Source organism: Petromyzon marinus, chromosome 40, assembly GCF_048934315.1.
Source record: "Petromyzon marinus isolate PM22_M1 ecotype Great Lakes invasive population chromosome 40, UKy_Petmar_22M1.pri1.0, whole genome shotgun sequence".
In the NCBI taxonomy this organism is placed as follows: domain Eukaryota; kingdom Metazoa; phylum Chordata; class Hyperoartia; order Petromyzontiformes; family Petromyzontidae; genus Petromyzon; species Petromyzon marinus.
The window spans coordinates 5536001-5553030 of record NC_133706.1 but is presented as its reverse complement, the minus strand read 5'-3'; the positions used below and the strand labels follow the sequence as shown (position 1 = coordinate 5553030).

The 17030-nt window shown below is 47.3% G+C and overlaps 1 protein-coding gene across 2 annotated transcripts; it reads right to left on the bottom strand.

Moving 5' to 3' along the window:
• Nucleotides 1-761: 761 nt before the first annotated feature.
• Nucleotides 762-15960, bottom strand: LOC116950795 (procathepsin L-like). Of its 2 annotated transcripts, none has more exons than XM_076073052.1 (8): nucleotides 15656-15960; nucleotides 14925-15085; nucleotides 14070-14192; nucleotides 13622-13780; nucleotides 12570-12794; nucleotides 11961-12126; nucleotides 4160-4265; nucleotides 762-2293 (listed from the first exon to the last, which is right to left on the bottom strand). In XM_076073052.1, the coding sequence occupies exons 2-8, from the start codon at nucleotides 15057-15059 to the stop codon at nucleotides 2194-2196; spliced, it is 1014 nt and encodes a 337-aa protein (XP_075929167.1). In that variant the 5' UTR covers nucleotides 15060-15085; nucleotides 15656-15960; the 3' UTR covers nucleotides 762-2193. The 2 variants fall into 2 exon arrangements, with proteins under 2 accessions (XP_075929167.1, XP_032824759.2); XM_032968868.2 differs by lacking the exons at nucleotides 762-2293; nucleotides 4160-4265 and adding exons at nucleotides 7192-8628; nucleotides 10801-10906 and having other exon boundaries at nucleotides 15656-15959.
• Nucleotides 15961-17030: the final 1070 nt, after the last annotated feature.

Here is a 17030-nt window from a genome sequence, read left to right as displayed (position 1 = left end):
TTCTGTTGATGTGCAGGATTTCATATACCGCACCTTCTCTCTCCGGCTCCCTCCCCCCCAACTTTATTTCCTATTTAAGGCTTCGGTTTATCCCTCCGGCCCCCTCTCTCTCTCCTTGCTTCTCTGTCCGTTTTTCCTCCCTCCTTGCCTTTTGGTGTACTTGTATATGTATTTCTGCTGACTTTGTACCTCGTATTTGTTCACTCTATGCTGGTTTGTGCAATCCAGAGATTGAACACGAAATTTAACACTCTTCTGATATTCGTGGTCTGCCAGGAAGTGTCTGTGTTGTTGGCCTGACTGGTTGTGTTTCACATGTTTCTTAGGTTTGTTGAATTCTCGTCTCTCATCTTCTTGTTGTATTTACCTCCATGATATGTTCTTGACACCTGATGAAGATCGCTTGTGTTGTGATTGAAACGTCGTGATTGTTTTGTTTTAATATTATTTTATTGCATTTCTACATACGCGACTTTACCGAAAAAACCAATGTGTAATTTTATGCAGTCACGAAAGCTTTAATTCTTTATTAAAATTTGTGTTTCAATTTTACGTATTTTTTTTAATTTTAGGGCCCCTTTATAAAATGCTACAGGCCCCGCGCTAGCTTAATCCGGCACTGGTGTCACTGTCAACGTGTTTGTAGACTTTTGCAAAACCGAGGCGCGTTGAATCGGTAACGCGTGAAGGAATTTCTGACTTGTCTGAAAGGGGAATATAACATCGTGGTTTGTGTAGCGTAAACACGAAGCTGGACCCTGTCACAAACATTCTCTTTATTGTCACGCTTAGTGGTCTGAATCGAACGATTAAATGTTCACACTTTCTCGACACATGGAGAAGAAAAAAAGTTACTTTAAATAAACAGAGGCGACGTAAATAATTAACAATTACTTCTTCTTTGGTTCTTTCGGTAAAGTCACGTAGAATGAGGATAAAATAATAAATTAATAAAATAACACAATAAAATTCTCAGACAGTCTCGTCAGACAGTCTCGTCCCTTCACCTGATGAAGGCCACTTGTGTTGTGGCCGAAACGTCGTGAGAATTTTATTGTGTTATTTTATTTTATTAATTTATTATTTTATTCTCATTCTACGTGACTTTACCGAAAGAACCAAAGATGAATCATTGCAGTCACGAAAGCTTTAAATCGAAATTGAACAATTACTTGTTAAAAGACACCATTATGCAACTTAAAGTGGCATTGTGTTTTAAAACTTATTCTAAGTCAAAATTCCAATTATTACAAGTGAATTTCCGCCCCCCCTTTCCATTACCTTGTCTTATATATCCTCAGTGTGAGCCGAATATCTGTTCATAATAAAGGCTTTTTGGGTTGGATCGCATAAATATATATGTTGTTAAACCCGCCACCACCCGACACAGCCAACGTGGCCAATTCGTCACTAGTACAGCATACCGGTGTGTTCTGGCTGTCGCCTGATGAAGCTAGTTGTAATTACTGGCGAAACGTCGTACTCAGATTGTAAATGTTGTGGCTTGGCTCTCTAAAACACCGGTGTGCTGTACTAGTGACGAATTGGCCACGTTCTGTTTACGTGACAACCCTTACTAGTTGGCTGTGTCGGGTGGTGGCGGGTTTAACGACACATTTATATAGTTACGCGATCTAACCCAAAAAAAACTCTATTATGGATCATGTTGGTCGCGAAAGCCTCCTGCATGTTAAACGAATGTCTTTTTGTAGTCGTCTGTGCGGACCCCCCCTACACACTACCCCTGGACTCACTTTAGTCTTAAGGCCCTTTTCCTATCCCTCTGAGTGGCCCCAACAAATCACCTTTCCGGCTATCATTCACCCAACTCCGACGTGCAATTCAGTTCTATCTCTCATTTCGAAGCTTGTAATTAAGAACATACAAACTCCACGCAGAAAAGTGCCCGAGTCGGGAATCGAACCTGGGACCTTCTTGCTGTGAGGGGCAGGTGTTATCACTGCACCCTGTCGCCCTAAATTTTGGGGTCACGAATTGAATCACGAATCTAAATGTGTCCGTTAAGCGCTCTGGTGCAATGGATTCTCAGCAACAGCAGCTGGGGTTTCCACGTACTGTGAATAGACCCTGGCTCTCTCTCTCTGCCACACACGGCTCCATGCATACATAATGAGAGTTATAATTAAGTTATCATATTTTCTGGCTGAGTTTTCATCACATCGGCGGTTGTTGTTACACCAGTGGGTAGCTGGCCGCAGAGCCAATTCTGCAGAGGTTGTTGAAATCCCGAGCCATCCGCACGTAGCCACCCTCTCCCCAGCCACTCCCCCAGCTGTGACACACACACAAGGCGCACACACAGACACACACACACAGACACGCACACACACAGACAAACACAAGGCACACACACAGACACACACAAGGCACACACACAGACACACACAAGGCACACACACAGACACACACAAGGCACACACACAGACACACACAAGGCACACACACACAGACACACACAAGGCACACACACAGACACACACACACACACAGACACACACAAGGCACACACACACAGACACACACAAGGCACACACACAGACACACACAAGGCACAGACACACACAAGGCACACACACAGACACACACAAGGCACACACACAGACACACACACAGACACACACAAGGCACACACAGACACACACACAGACACACACACAGACACACACAAGGCACACACACACAGACACACACAAGGCACACACACAGACACACACAAGGCACACACACACAGACACACACAAGGCACACACACAGACACACACACAGACACACACACAGACACACACAAGGCACACACACACAGACACACACACAAGGCACACACACAGACACACACAAGGCACACACACAGACACACACAAGGCACACACACAGACACACACACAGACACACACACAGACACACACACAGACACACACAAGGCACACACAGACACACACACACACACAGACACACACAAGGCACACACACAGACACACACACAGACACACACAAGGCACACACAGACACACACACAGACACACACACAGACACACACAAGGCACACACACAGACACACACAAGGCACACACACAGACAGCATGAGGATGTTGTCAATCCACTGGTGAACAGGGGTCTCCCTCATGCCGTCCAGGTCCTGAGGGTTGTGTGACCATACTTCACCATGCTGGTCAGCGTGAGTTGCTGAAGGCGGAGGGTAGTCATAGATGTGGGAGCATAGTAGGATAAAATAATGAATTTTTTTGCTGACCTGCCATCTGCTTTCCACAAGGTATGCCCGCAGCAGCCTAGATAATGCAAGTTTTGTGAGCGCTCTTCAGATTGAATCCTGCTTAGCTTCCAAAATCTGAGATTGAGGAGATGGAGTGCCTTCCTCTGGGTGATCTGGTTATAGGCTCGAGGGTTAGTCAAGAGAAACTCTTAGTGCCACCACTCACCCAACCACCTCTTACGTCCTGCTGTGCATGTTGACAAGCACAACATCAGTATTTATACAAACATACCCAGTGAAATTATATTGTAATAATATATTGCATTCACAAAGCACCTTTCCATTTGGGGCATCGAGGCACTGTACATCACAAAACATATCAATAGAATAGGCCAAGAGGATGAGCAAACTGTGAAGACAGCTAGAAGCTAATTCAGATAGCTGAAAGGAAGCAAGATGAAAATATCGCCGTGAAGAAAATTAACCGATTCACGAAAGTCAGATCCAAACTCTTGAGCCGATTCATGAACGTGGCGGCGGACAGCTGTTTGCCGGTAAATGATCTGCAACGGTGGTTTTGCGACTCGTAACTTCTCCGGTCGAGCCGTGACAAATTGCACAATAGGGCAGGTTTTCTTTCCGTAACATCCACCGCCACCAGCACCACCGTATAGCCGACGAAAACACCGCGTTGAAAGAGGAACAACTGAAAAAAAAATGTATTTTTAGAAAATATCGAATGTGTTTGACAGCGGTTCATCAAGACTGACATGGCACTGGCCGTGGGGAATGTCCCTTCCCCCCCCACACCCCCCCACGCCAACTTTGTGGCCCAGCACCTGGGTCCGTCCGCCAACCCCGTGCGTCCCCTGGAAAAGTTTGACCACGGCCGCCCGGGGGGGCCATCCCCTCCGTAGTGACGCCTACCTGTTCTTCACGATCCAGAATTTCTCTCCCTGCTCATCCGCGCCGTAGCCCACGACCAGCACGGCGTGGTTCAGTTCGTTCGTGCACAGCGTGTCCTTGTAGATGCCTGCAGGTCACGCGGACAAATGTAGGGCTCATCCGCTGCCGACCGATTTCCGCGTATGATATTTCCCAATTGCGCTTCCATGTTATAATATCGGTTGACCTTTTTCTCTTCTGAAACTAAGCTAAACATTTTTTTATTTTACCAGGCAAGGCCCGCTGAGCTATGTACAGTAGCTCTTTTTCAGAAGCGACCTGGCCACAATTGATAGCTCAGGGAAGCGGCTTAATGTGCGGAAACGTACAGCAGCCAAATACTCTAAACGCGTGATGTTAATTCTAAATGTGGAGGGAAAAACCGGAGAGAGACCCACACACACAGCAGGCGTCAGGGATCAAACTCACAACCTCCTGTACACCGGGCGAGGTAGCTAACATCCTCACCGGAATGGTAAAGCTGGAAGGACGCGAGGCTGCCGTCGATGGCGACCGACACCGGGCCCACGGAGGCCACGGCGTTCTTGAGGGCCTCCTCGTCGTCTTCGGTGACGTCCACGAAGCCGGCGGCCTCGGCGGCCTCGGCGGCCTTGCCCTCAGGGTTGTAGCTGCACGGCTCCTCCTGTGGCGACGCGGACGCGAGCACAGAGCTTTACAATCAGGAGGTGGTGGTGGTGGGGGGGTCACCGAGGAGCATGGAGAGCCTCGGAGGTGTTGGAGTCGCGCGGAAAATAAAGTGGCGGGCGGGCGGGCGGGAGAAAAAAATAACCGACGATCGTGAATATTTGAATCATTTGGCGGGACCCCGGGTCAATAATAATAATTATGTTTCAGTCCGTCCCACTACGTGATCCCGACATCAACGCGCCGCCCGCCCAGACTCGCACCAACAGCAGCAGCAGCAGGCGGCGATCACCACGATGGGCGCCACCCCACCGGTCAAACGCAAGCCCCGGGGGGCGTCCGCCCGCAGTCGCCCTCCGGTCAGCCGTCGACCCTCAGCTTCTTTGCCAAGGCGAGCCCCACCGCCACCCCCCCAGGCAGTGAATTTAACGTGCTTGTGTAATTTTTCAACTTTTTACGAAACTTAGTGTCCCCGAGTAGCTCTCGACGAGGCCAATCGATTGACCACTAGAGTTTTATTTTTTGATTTAAAGCTTTCGTGACTGCAGTAATTCATATTCTTAGTTCTTTCGGTAAAGTCACGTTATATATTTTATTATTTTATTGTTTCTCTTCACTAGAGTTTTGTTGTCGGTAAGGCTACACGGTTTTTCCCACCCCGGGGCAGCGATGGGACCCCGGGGTCCCGCCAATTGCTTCATTTATCGATGCCGATGAGAGACAAACATAAAAAAACGCGTCGCGATGTTAGAAGTGATTTGTGCAAGAACTTAAACATATTCCAGGTTGAAAATGCGCGAAAATGGATCGGTGGTCCGATGGGATGGATCCGTAAACTCTTAACTCGCGGTAGCTGCATTAGTTTTGACCCCCCCCCCCCAAAACCAATGAAACGTCACGTAAATTATAGCAACGTAGCGATATCAATCCACGTGCACGTCGCATCAGTTTAAAAATAAAAAGTTCCTGTCAAGTATTCCCTGGGGAATTGCTTCAATTAATCGGCCCATATATCTGGCTCTGACCTGGCTCTGTCTCTCGTGAAGCCGTGGCTCAAAGCGCCGAACTTGAGCCAGCTCCGTGGAAAAAAAACCCTCACCATGGACAAGTCCTCGTTTAACGCGGTGGAAGGAGACGCGTTCCTGAAAAGCGCCGCGTTCAGCTGAAAACGCCTAAACGGAAAACGATTTCCCCTTAAATCGTGTAGCGATCACAAAGTTTGGCGAGATACAATGTGCGCAGACGCGGTGAGATGGCGGGATAAATAACTGTGGGTATGCCGCCGCGTTACTGTATCACTCCGCATACAGAATCGTATTGCTGAGCCACGCAGTTCAAGAAAGTAGTTCAGCGTCGACCGCTGAGAAACGGCGTTATAGCGGTGCACGTTCCGCGTTATAACAGGTGACAGATTCTGTGTTATAACAGTGCACGTTACGCGTTGTAACAGGTGGCAGATTCCACGTTATAACGGTGCACGTTACGCATTGTAACAGGTGGCGGATTCCGTGTTATAATGCCGCACACGTGGGAGAACCACGTTATAGCGAAAACGCGTTGCAGTGTGAACACCGCCACATGTTAAGCGAGGACTTACCATTCTTTAGATTAAAAAACACAACATTGTATATGTTAAATACATACTGTATGTTTCAGCTACTAACGCTGGTGGTTTACATAATTACATTTCATATTCTGTGTTCAGCTAAGGCAGGGGTGGGGAACCTTTTTTCTGCCAAGGGCCATTTGGATATTTATAACATCATTCGCGGGCCATACAAAATTATCAACTTAAAAATTAGCCTGTTATATTTGGTCAAACATTTAATTATCTTATCCCTAATGTGATGGCTTGGAACGGCTTCTCTTTGGTGAGACGTGTGACGATGTTGCTACTGTTTTTCCAGGTTTGCTCCTAGATTAAATTGAATTTCGAGTCCCACCTGCGGTTGCCTTGGCAGGGCCAGACCAAATTATTTCGTGGGCCTTATACGGCCCGCGGGCTGGACGTTCCCCACCCCTGAGCTAAGGGTATGTTTTTTTTAATGACAACCAATGCTATTTGCAGCATAGCATCGAAGTTGGCCGAGCGAAAATTAAATCAAACAAATCACGACGTTTCGGTCGCAACGCAGACGACCGCTTGCGTTGCGATCGAAACGTCCTGATTTGTTCTAATTTATTTCTACCCGCGTGACTTTACCGAAAGAACCAAAGAGTATGGATTCCTGCAGTCACGAAAGCTTCACATCAAGAATGACACGCTTGGGCAGTGGATGCGTTGACGGTGCGGTCGGGAAACTTCGATGCCGTTTGTTTCATCCTCGGATCGTGGCCAGAAAATGTCACGCAAGATACAGGCATGGAGTTGAAAATCTTTATGAAGAAAGAGAGGAGCCGTCAAAAGTTCACATCTCTCTACGCTTAAAACGTAACTGACAACCGAGAATGGAAGCGACGGAATCACGTTACTTTTGACCTTGTTCCTCAAGTGTCGATCAACACAGCACCAACTGATCACGTGACGAAACATCTACAATTGCGCAAATAACAATTTCCGAGAGGAGAAAAAATGACCGCGGAACATGGGCCGCACGTCGTCGATCCGAACACGATTGGATACAGCGTCCTCTAAACATCGTTCATGGATATGCAGCGTCACACGTATCCACCGGCTTTTACTGGTTAAGGGAGGCCCTCGTGTGTGTTTTGGGTTTTTTTTTAAACCGAAGCTCAGAAATTTCACAACGAGCAGAGCCAATGAAATACTGGAGGAGGAATTCGATGCGCCGGAAAGCTCTTTTCGCACCACAGATGTCCAGTGCCGAGGGGGTCCGTGAGCCGAGTCTGCACGGAGAACGCAGCGCCGGGCGGACGGCATCCACCGTCGTGTCTGGCGTTCGAGATCGCGACTTCAAGAATTTGGCACTCATCAGTTTACGGGGAGGTTTTCAGCAATGATTTTGTACCTTTCCTATTGTTTTTTTTGGTTTGTTTGTTATTTTAATGATGTGAAAGTAACAATGTTGTTAATAAAAAGAAGGCAACGTTGCTATTTGTAAATGTGGCAAACTTTTGGTCGTCGTTGATTTCCATGGAATTTTGTTCAGGTTACCCTGCTCCTGAATTATCGAGGTATTTCGAGCACACACTGTGAAATGTTTTTAAAAGGCAGCGATTAAAGAAATATACGGATGAATACAGCGCTAATAAGGTCACCACAATTATTTGTATTGAGGTAGGGAAATCAGGTGCTTATCGCAAAGCTTGTAACGATTCATAATCATTCAAAATTCATATTGAAACTATATTCGGGCGTGTGACTTCGCCAGCAGCTTTCGCCTAAATCGCCCTCCTTGCCCATTGTTCTCCGTCGACCGCAAAAAGGGCAAACAGCGAGTTAGCAACAGGAATGTAACGCACGATTTGATAAACGTTGCCAGCGGAATGCAGCCGTAACGCTCACCGATCGCGACTCTGCACAGTTTTAACCAAGGCTGCGGGCAAAAAATGTCACACACCCTTAAAAAAAAGAATTAATCGTGATTCGATTATTTAATCACGTTGCTATTTAACGATTCGTGATCCCAGTTAAACGAAATATTCGTGAAGCACTTCTGGCCAATGGAGTCTCTAAAGCGGCGGCAGGAGCAAGGTTGTAAATAGACCCTGGCTCGCTCGCTCGCTGTCACATCGCCGGTTGTTGTTACACCAGGGGGTAGCTGGCCGCAGAGGCAATTCCACAGAGGTTGTTGAAATCCCGAGCCATGCGCACGTAGCCACCCTCTCCCCAGCCACTCCCCCAGCTGTGAGACGCACACACACAGACACACACAAGGCACACACACAGACACACACAAGGCACACACACAGATACACACAAGGCACACACACAGACACACACAAGGCACACACACAGACACACAGACAGACACCCACAAGGCGCACACACAGACACACACAAGGCACACACACAGACAGCATGAACATCGAGATACTCGGTTTAGTTTTACAGACCGATGGGACAAAGGCCATTCATAAGAAACCGTGAAGGCCCCACCATCAAAATACATGTTACATGGCCACCTTTTCTCCCTACTCATTGTCTTCACAACACAAGAGCAGCATACATACAATACGGTAATTCCTTGCCAACCACGAATTCGCCAACCGCGAGATTTGATGAGTACACGCGGGTTCAGGTCTCCGTACACCGGTTTACCAACCGCGTGCATCTCGGTTTGAGCGATACGCGGATCGGTGGTGCGCGTCGAGTCGTGAAAGCAAAATTGTCGCTGCCTCGTTGCATCGGTCACGCGCTGTACACAAATACACGGTGCTGTGATGTACTATAGATAGAATGGGACAGATCCATCCGAGCTGGATCTGTATCAGACGCTGAACTTTACTTCATACATCATCATTATCATATTCTTAGCTCTTTCGGTAAAGTCACGTTGAAGGGAAACAATAAAATAATCAAATATATATAAAACAATAAAAATTCTCACGACGTTTCGACCATAACACAAACGATCATCATCAGGTTTGTGTTATGGTCGAAACGTCGTGAGAATTTTTATTGTTTTATATACATATTTTATTATTTTATTGTTTCCCTTCAACGTGACTTTACCGAAAGAGCTAAGAATATGAATTACTGCAGTCACGAAAGCTTTAAATCAAAAATCATCATTATCATCATCATCAGCCAGGGGCCAATCCACTGCTGGATTAAGGCCATTCATGATCCTGCTGACCCTGCGACGCAGTAATACACCCAGCACCTGCACATTATCTGATCTCATCACTCCCTCATCCTGCGTGGATGTCCACTCGGACGCGTTTCCTGGCTGCCACGCTCCCGTTGTTGTTATTCTCGATCACCGGCCATCGTCCCCTTCTAGGAATGCGTCCTGCCCAGGCTCACTTATTTTATTCTTAAGTTTTTAATTATGTAACTAATACTAAGATAAAAAAAAACACTTTTTATTTTTATTTTACCGGGTAAGACCCACTTAGCTAGACAGCTCTTATTTTCAGAAACGACCTGGCCACATGATAGCCCAACAAGCGGCTTATCATGTGGACATTTACAGCAGCCAAATACTCTAAGTGTGTGCCGATTCTAAATGTGGAGGGAAACACCTGGAGGCCCCGGAGAAAAATGCACGCGACCACGGGGAAATAGAATCACGCAAACTCCAAATATACAGCAGGCATCAGGGTTGGGATTGAACCCACGACTTCCTGTATAACCAGGCGAGGTCGTTAACATCTCGCCACCTAATCTGTGCATGTTCTCGAAATTCGTGTGTTCCTCTTTCTCTCGATCAATGCAATTCCAGGTACTACATCCCTCTGGCCTTCTCCGCACACTTTTCACTTTTTCTTCTGCACGTTTCATCAACGGCCGTGTGTCAGAAGGGCAGCGGCACAGTGTAGCAGTGCACACTGTGTGAAAATCTTCTTCTTTGGGCATATCGGAATGTTACTTGCCAATATGTTTATTGACCATTTGTTGATTGATCATTGCCAATGTATGTATTTATCATTTATGTAGCATATACATATTGATAATGTACTTACTGATCATCGTCAATATATGCATTGATCCCTTAAATCCACTTGATTCTGCATTTTTCATTCTTTATCGGAATAGAGACTCATGCCGTTTGATGATCTACATTAAACTTAATCTGGCTTCAAGCTTGTCATGAAGCCCATTATCCTATAAATTTGATTAAGCCCATATCCTTGCTTTTTTTTAAGTATTGCCCACAATTAACCATTGCCCCAAGGAAAACCGTGGTGAGAGAGCTTGGCTTACAATCCGAAGATGAGTTGACCCTTGTCATAGAAATGTGGAATTTCTCCCACTTGGGCTCAGGGCCACCGATATGTGTTTTTTTGAGTTTCTAATTTGAGACAATTAGCTCTCGCTTATTGAGCGCAGCCAAGTCCTTGCAGGCACGCACCTGTTCTTGACGAGCCAGAATTTAGTTCCATACTGATCCACGCCAAAGCCCACCACCAGCACGGCGTGGTTCGACCTCTGGCTGCAGGAAGTGTCCTTGTAGATGCCTGCGAGTCACGGGGTCAACGCACAATACGCCAACGACAGAAGCATCGATGCCAGGGCACTGCCACCAACAATATTACGCACGTAATCACGGGCGGAATTTGCGACAGGGGGGACACGGGGCGGGGGGAGGGGGGCAATGCCCCTCCCAAACTGGACACCTTTATTAATTTATTTCGGTAGTTTACAAAAGAGATTGAAACATAATTCATTATATGCATCCGCGATTCCTAATGTGAGAGACAAAGCAAACCCCTGCCCCCCCCCCCCCCAATAGAGAAGTGAAACTCCGCCATATGCATGTGATTTTTCACATTTTAATGTTCGTGAATTGAACTGCAGGGTTACTGGAGTGCTAACCGAGAAAAGAAGCATCCTTCTGAAACGTTAAAATGTTTGATGATGTTTAAAAAAAAACAAAATCCGCTGCAGATTGTTCAATTGCGAAAAAACCCCACATTGCAACATCGCTCACCGCTGCAAAACTGAGCAGAACCCTCATTAAAAAAAAGGGATTTGAGACTCAGTGAGGCTTTCCTGGGTATAAATAACTAAATCCAGGTGTTGACCTCTCGTATAGGGTCAATAAAATGAGAAGCACTGCGAAACGTTAACAACATAGAAAGAGAGATTGTTCCTCACCATAAGAATGTGACATTTCCATTTCTGGCTCAGGGTGCCCAATGTTAACATCTCGCCACCGTCGCCATGGTAGTGAGATGTTAACTGCCTCTCCTGGTAAACAGGAGATCGTGGGTTTGAACCCGAACCTGATGCCTGTATAATTTAAGTTTGCATGTTCCCCTTGTGATGGCGTGGATTTTTCTCTGGGGCCTACGGTTTTTCCCTTCTCATTTAGAATCAGCACGCGCTTGGAGTATTTGGCTGCTATACATTTCCACGTGATAAGCCACTTCGTTGAGCTATCATTTGTGACCAGGTGGCTTCTGAAAAAGAGCTACGTAGCTCAGTGAGACCTTACCAGGTAAAATATAAAATAGTTTAGTTGAGCAGTATACATATAGTGGGCTGGTCCCAATTTTCACGATGGCTCACCGAATCTGTAGAACCTAAAAGATGGGCAGCTGGCGTCGATGGCGACGGACACCGGGCCGACGGAAGCCACGGCGTTCTTGAGGGCCCCCTCGTCCATGAAGGGAATTTCCACGAAGCCGGTGACCACCGCGGCCTTGTACTGGGGCTTGTACCTGCACGGCTGGTCCTGTGCGACACGTAAAACACGTGACCCACACCCCGAACACATCACCATCAATAATGCCATTAATTTATGTAATATAACCAGAAATAATTACTCAGACAATAATTATAAACAAAATACAGTGTGTGTATAAAGCACACACTGTATTTCGCGAATTGGACGCAACCAATACAACATGTTTCAATTACGCCACAAGTATATGTGGTTAATGCAGACATGATTCCTTGTAAAAGGTTTCTGTTTGGTGTCTTAACATCTTAACACAACTGTTTTATTGCCAGAAAGGGTAAAACCATATTCTTATATTGTGATACTGGCAAGGGAGGTCCCATGATTTAAAATGTAACAAAACGTGGGTCAGGATCAAAGCTACAAATCACATTTGCAAGAGTGGCTGTATCCAGCACTACCTGCGGTCACAGCCTCCAATTCCCTAACTCCCTCACCTGTGCTACGTAGGGATATGACGCCTCCGAGTCGATGCCTCCGTTCTGCATGATGTAGATGAACGCGCTGTTCATTAATCCTCCCCCGCAGCCTTGGTTGCCCTGGGGCCAGGAACAGTCCACCAGGTTCTGCTCGCTCAGCGACACGAGCACTCCAGTCTTGCGCTTGTGCTGCCCCTCGAGGGAGCCCGTGGTGCTGAACGCCCAGCAAGAGCCGCAGTTGTACTGCGGAAACAAAGACAAAGATCCCCCGACTAGCCTGTAACAGACTGTTTCTGGCAAGCAGCACCTATGTAGGCCGGCACGGCATAGCACGCGAGGGGGTGGGTGGCCAGGATCACGCCCGGCCGCATTTGTCTACCGAGTGGCGATGTTTACACATCGCACTGAGTAGCGTACTAATTTGAGGCTGAGTAAACCTTGGGGGAAGCCCAGAAATCTTTCAGATAATCATCACTGGTGTTGGCCGTGAGCGGAAATGGAACTTGTGTCGCCGGGATCGTAGTGCAGTGCTAACCGCGACCTTACCGCGACACTAGCAGCTACACTAACCGCTCCCCACACGACGAGTAAGAGAGCCAGAAAGGACGAATAAACGCGCTTACACCACGGCACGGATGCTTTTGAATGCGTCCCCCGCGGCCTGCGAATGCGTGTGCTTGCAGAGGATGCAAGGAATTTCGTGGCAGGATCAAGTGAGAGATTAAAAATTAAAGATGGAACCTGGAAAAAACGTTTCGTCGACCTAATCAGGGAGAGGAGGATGTGATAATAGATGAGCAGGAAGGAGACGGCCAGGTGACTGAGACAGGTAATGGAGTGGTACCCAGAGGTCAGTGATAAAGAGGAAGACCTACAGCCCAATGGTGAGACACTGCAAGAGCGATTCATTGCGGGTCAAATGTCAACTTTGGAACGGCTCACGGATCTGGTAGAAAGGAAGCAACACCAAATGTGGTGACAATAATCGCACTATGTTTCTATTTTGAACTTCTTCCGCACCGTATGTAGCCAACCCTGCTGAGGCCAATGATGACCACTCGATCTTTTACCTGGTCTTTGACATCAGTGACGTAGCCCTGCTTCCTCCAGTCCACATTCTCAGGGGCTTCAAAGTCGGCGGGCGCCATGAACGCGGACCCGTTGGAATCCTTGCCGGTGCTGTTCCAGCCTTTGAAGCACAGCATCAGCTGCCGGAACTCCTCCGTTGTCTGCAGGGGACGCGCATTTACGATGGACGTAAACTCTCGGTTGCTTCAAATTTGCGTGACGTCAAGTCAGAGTTTCAAGCCAAAGCATCTGCATGCACAAACGAGCATTGAGGTTGCACATTGCCGTCTGCAGCCCTGAACCAAAGGTTGAAATTCCAAACAATAGAAATTGCTAAATAATTTGGTGGGGCTCAGGCCGGGACTGGCCATAGGGCAGTCCGGGCAAGTGCCCGGTGGGCATGCTAATCGGAGGTGAAGCGTCGAGGAGGTATGCGATGTCCTGGCTCACCATGTCGCTGAATTGGTTCATGCCCATGCTCCAGGTGTGCTTGCCCATGGAGTGCTCCAGGTTGTGCATGGAGATCATCTTGAGGTTCTTCTCCCAAATCATCCTCCTCCAGCCCTCCTCCTCCTGCAGCACAACAGGCAGAGCGAATGCATCACAGAATGCAACGTACGTTGAGCCAAGTGGTCCTGTAGGTCTGTGGCTAGAACAATCGAAATGCAAAGGATAATCGGCGCTATCATCGTTCTTATTGTTTACAAAAAGAGCACCAGTTTTTCGAGCTGTCAGCTGCGATGTGGAATTTACACCACCGCCTCAAGGCTGTGAATTGATATTACTGTTGGGCCACATTTGCCGTTTTCAGCTGGAAAATACTTTGTGAATAAAAAATGTCATTCCCATTTTGTTATTGCCTTCAATAGCTATCCCAGGTATATATAATAGCTATCCCAGGTATATACAACGCTCTACAACGTGGGGATCTCTGAACAAGGAGCCGCACTGCAATGCTCTACAACGTAGGGATCTCTGAACAAGGAGCCGCTCTACAACGCTCTACAACGTGGGGATCTCTGAACAAGGAGCCGCTCTACAACGCTCTACATTGTGGACATCTCTGAACAAGGAGCCACTCTACAACGCTCTACAACGTGGACGTCTCTGAACAAGGAGCCGCTCTACAACGCTCTACAACGTGGACGTCTCTGAACAAGGAGCCGCTCTACAACGCTCTACAACGTGGACATCTCTGAACAAGGAGCCACTCTACAACGCTCTACAACGCTCTACAACGCTCATGCGATGCGAGCTCATGGCCGCGCCACGCGGGCGGCGCCGTGCGTTGTGGTCGCGACCGACCTCGCCGTAGGTCTTGCCGTGGAACTCCTTCCAGGACTCCCACTCGGGCGACAGCTCCGGGTCGAGGAAAGGAGAGGCCAGGGCCGCAGAGACCAACGCCACGACCCCCAGCAGAGCGACGAGCAGCAGCTTCATCTTCGTCTTCTTCCCGTCAGGACCGGCTGCAAGGCAGGAGACAACGAGAGGAGGATGAGGAGTTAAACGTGGGAACTATCCCCCCCCCCCCTATTCTTTGGGTCTTTCGGTGAAGTCACAGTAGATAGGTTCAAAGAAAATAACAGAAAAAAACTACGACGTTTCGATGACGACCGCTTGTGTTGCAGTTGAATTCCTGCAGTCACGAAAGCTTGGAGTCAAGAATACCCCCCCCCTCTCTCTCCTCGTACAGCCCCTTTACAGAGGCTGATGAGTCCGTGAACTTTCAGCGACAGCCTTTGCACTATTGGTCGTCAGACACCGTCTGACGTTTTCATGTCACATGGGAAACTATGGTGGACATACGGAAAAGATACCCCCCCCCCCCATAATATATCCTGTTGGCACCAGTGCTGTTAGCCAACTCCTATTAAGGCTGGCACGAGGTTAGTGGTGTTGCAAGAACCACGCCTGGCCACCTCTTGTCTTCCCATTGCTGATTTCACGCCGCGTAAAAAGTGTTGGAAGTGGAGTTTCACCTTGTTGGACAATGCAAGTAAGAACACGGTCAACAGCGAGTGTCTGTAGAGGCTCACCTTATCTGTGAGTAGCGAGAACGTCAGACACACAGAGGTGTGTGTGTGTGTGTGGGGGGGCTACCTTATATTATTTAAGCCTAACCCGAGAGGGCCTTATGATTGGTCACCACTCTCGTGACAGTGCGTCTCATGAATCGGAGTCAGGTTTCTCGCCAGTATGGTTCAGACACACGTATGTGCAGCTGTGAAAATGAAACAATCCGTGCTGTAACTCGAAGGAAATGAATGCACATTACAGAAACAGTGAAATATATATCAACGATTTTCCTCTTCTTTTAAATACTGAACTACATTAAGGTCGCACCGTCCAAAGTGATCGTTAGTCAATAAAGAATGTGGAAATTAAACAGATAAGTGAAGTGAAAGTTTGTTGACGTCAATTGTGTAAAAATCAGGCAAATGAAAAGAGGAAGTGCTGATGCAAAGAATCATTATGACCTTCAGTACAAAGTCATCAAGTTTAAGTCTAGGGCTGACATGGCATTCCGGGTGCCCCACGAAAATGAAAAATTACAGAGGAAAAAAAAACATTTTTCAAAGCCTCTACATGTCTTACACCAATCTCCATACCGTTTAAGATACGGATCCATCGCATTTTTATTATTCAATCCCCTGACGATAAGAACGTAAGAGAGTCATGAGAAATTAGTGTGTTATCTATTAAAAAAACAAAACTTGTAATTTTACCAGGTAGGCCCACTGAGCTACATAGCTCTTTTTCGGAAGCGACCTGGCCACAAATGATATCTCAACGAAGTGGCTCGTTGTGTGGAAATGTATCGCAGCCAAATACTCCAAACACATGCTTCTAAATGTGGAGGAATAAACCGGAAGACCCGAAGAAAAATCCATGCGACCACGGAGAGAACATGGAAACTCCAAATATACAGGCGTCAGGGTCGGGATAGAACCCACGACCATCTGCATACCAGGCGAGGGAGTTAACATCTCGCCACCGTGGTGGGTCACCCTGTATTTCTGCGAGTGACGTCAAGTCACCACTCATGGCATTTGAACTATTACCTGGTAAGCAGATTTCACATTGAGAGGGCCCAACATTGAGATGGTTGGCCAATTTTTACACGCTTTCTATTAACTCACTCTGTCTGTTGTTGTTGTCGTATCATCAAATCTTGTAACTCAATTTTAACCCACTTCCCAATGTGGTATCGACTGCAAACTTGGTATACTTATGTCATACTGATGACAATGCTATATTGTGTCATACAAATTAAAGAAATATATTTTAAAACAATCTTTTTTATGTTATGTTTCGCCTTGGGTCTAATTGTCCACGCTCAACTCACGTTGGCTGTAATTGGCCACGGTCCCCTTACGTTGTGGCAAGCTTCGGGGCCACTTCCTGGAGTCG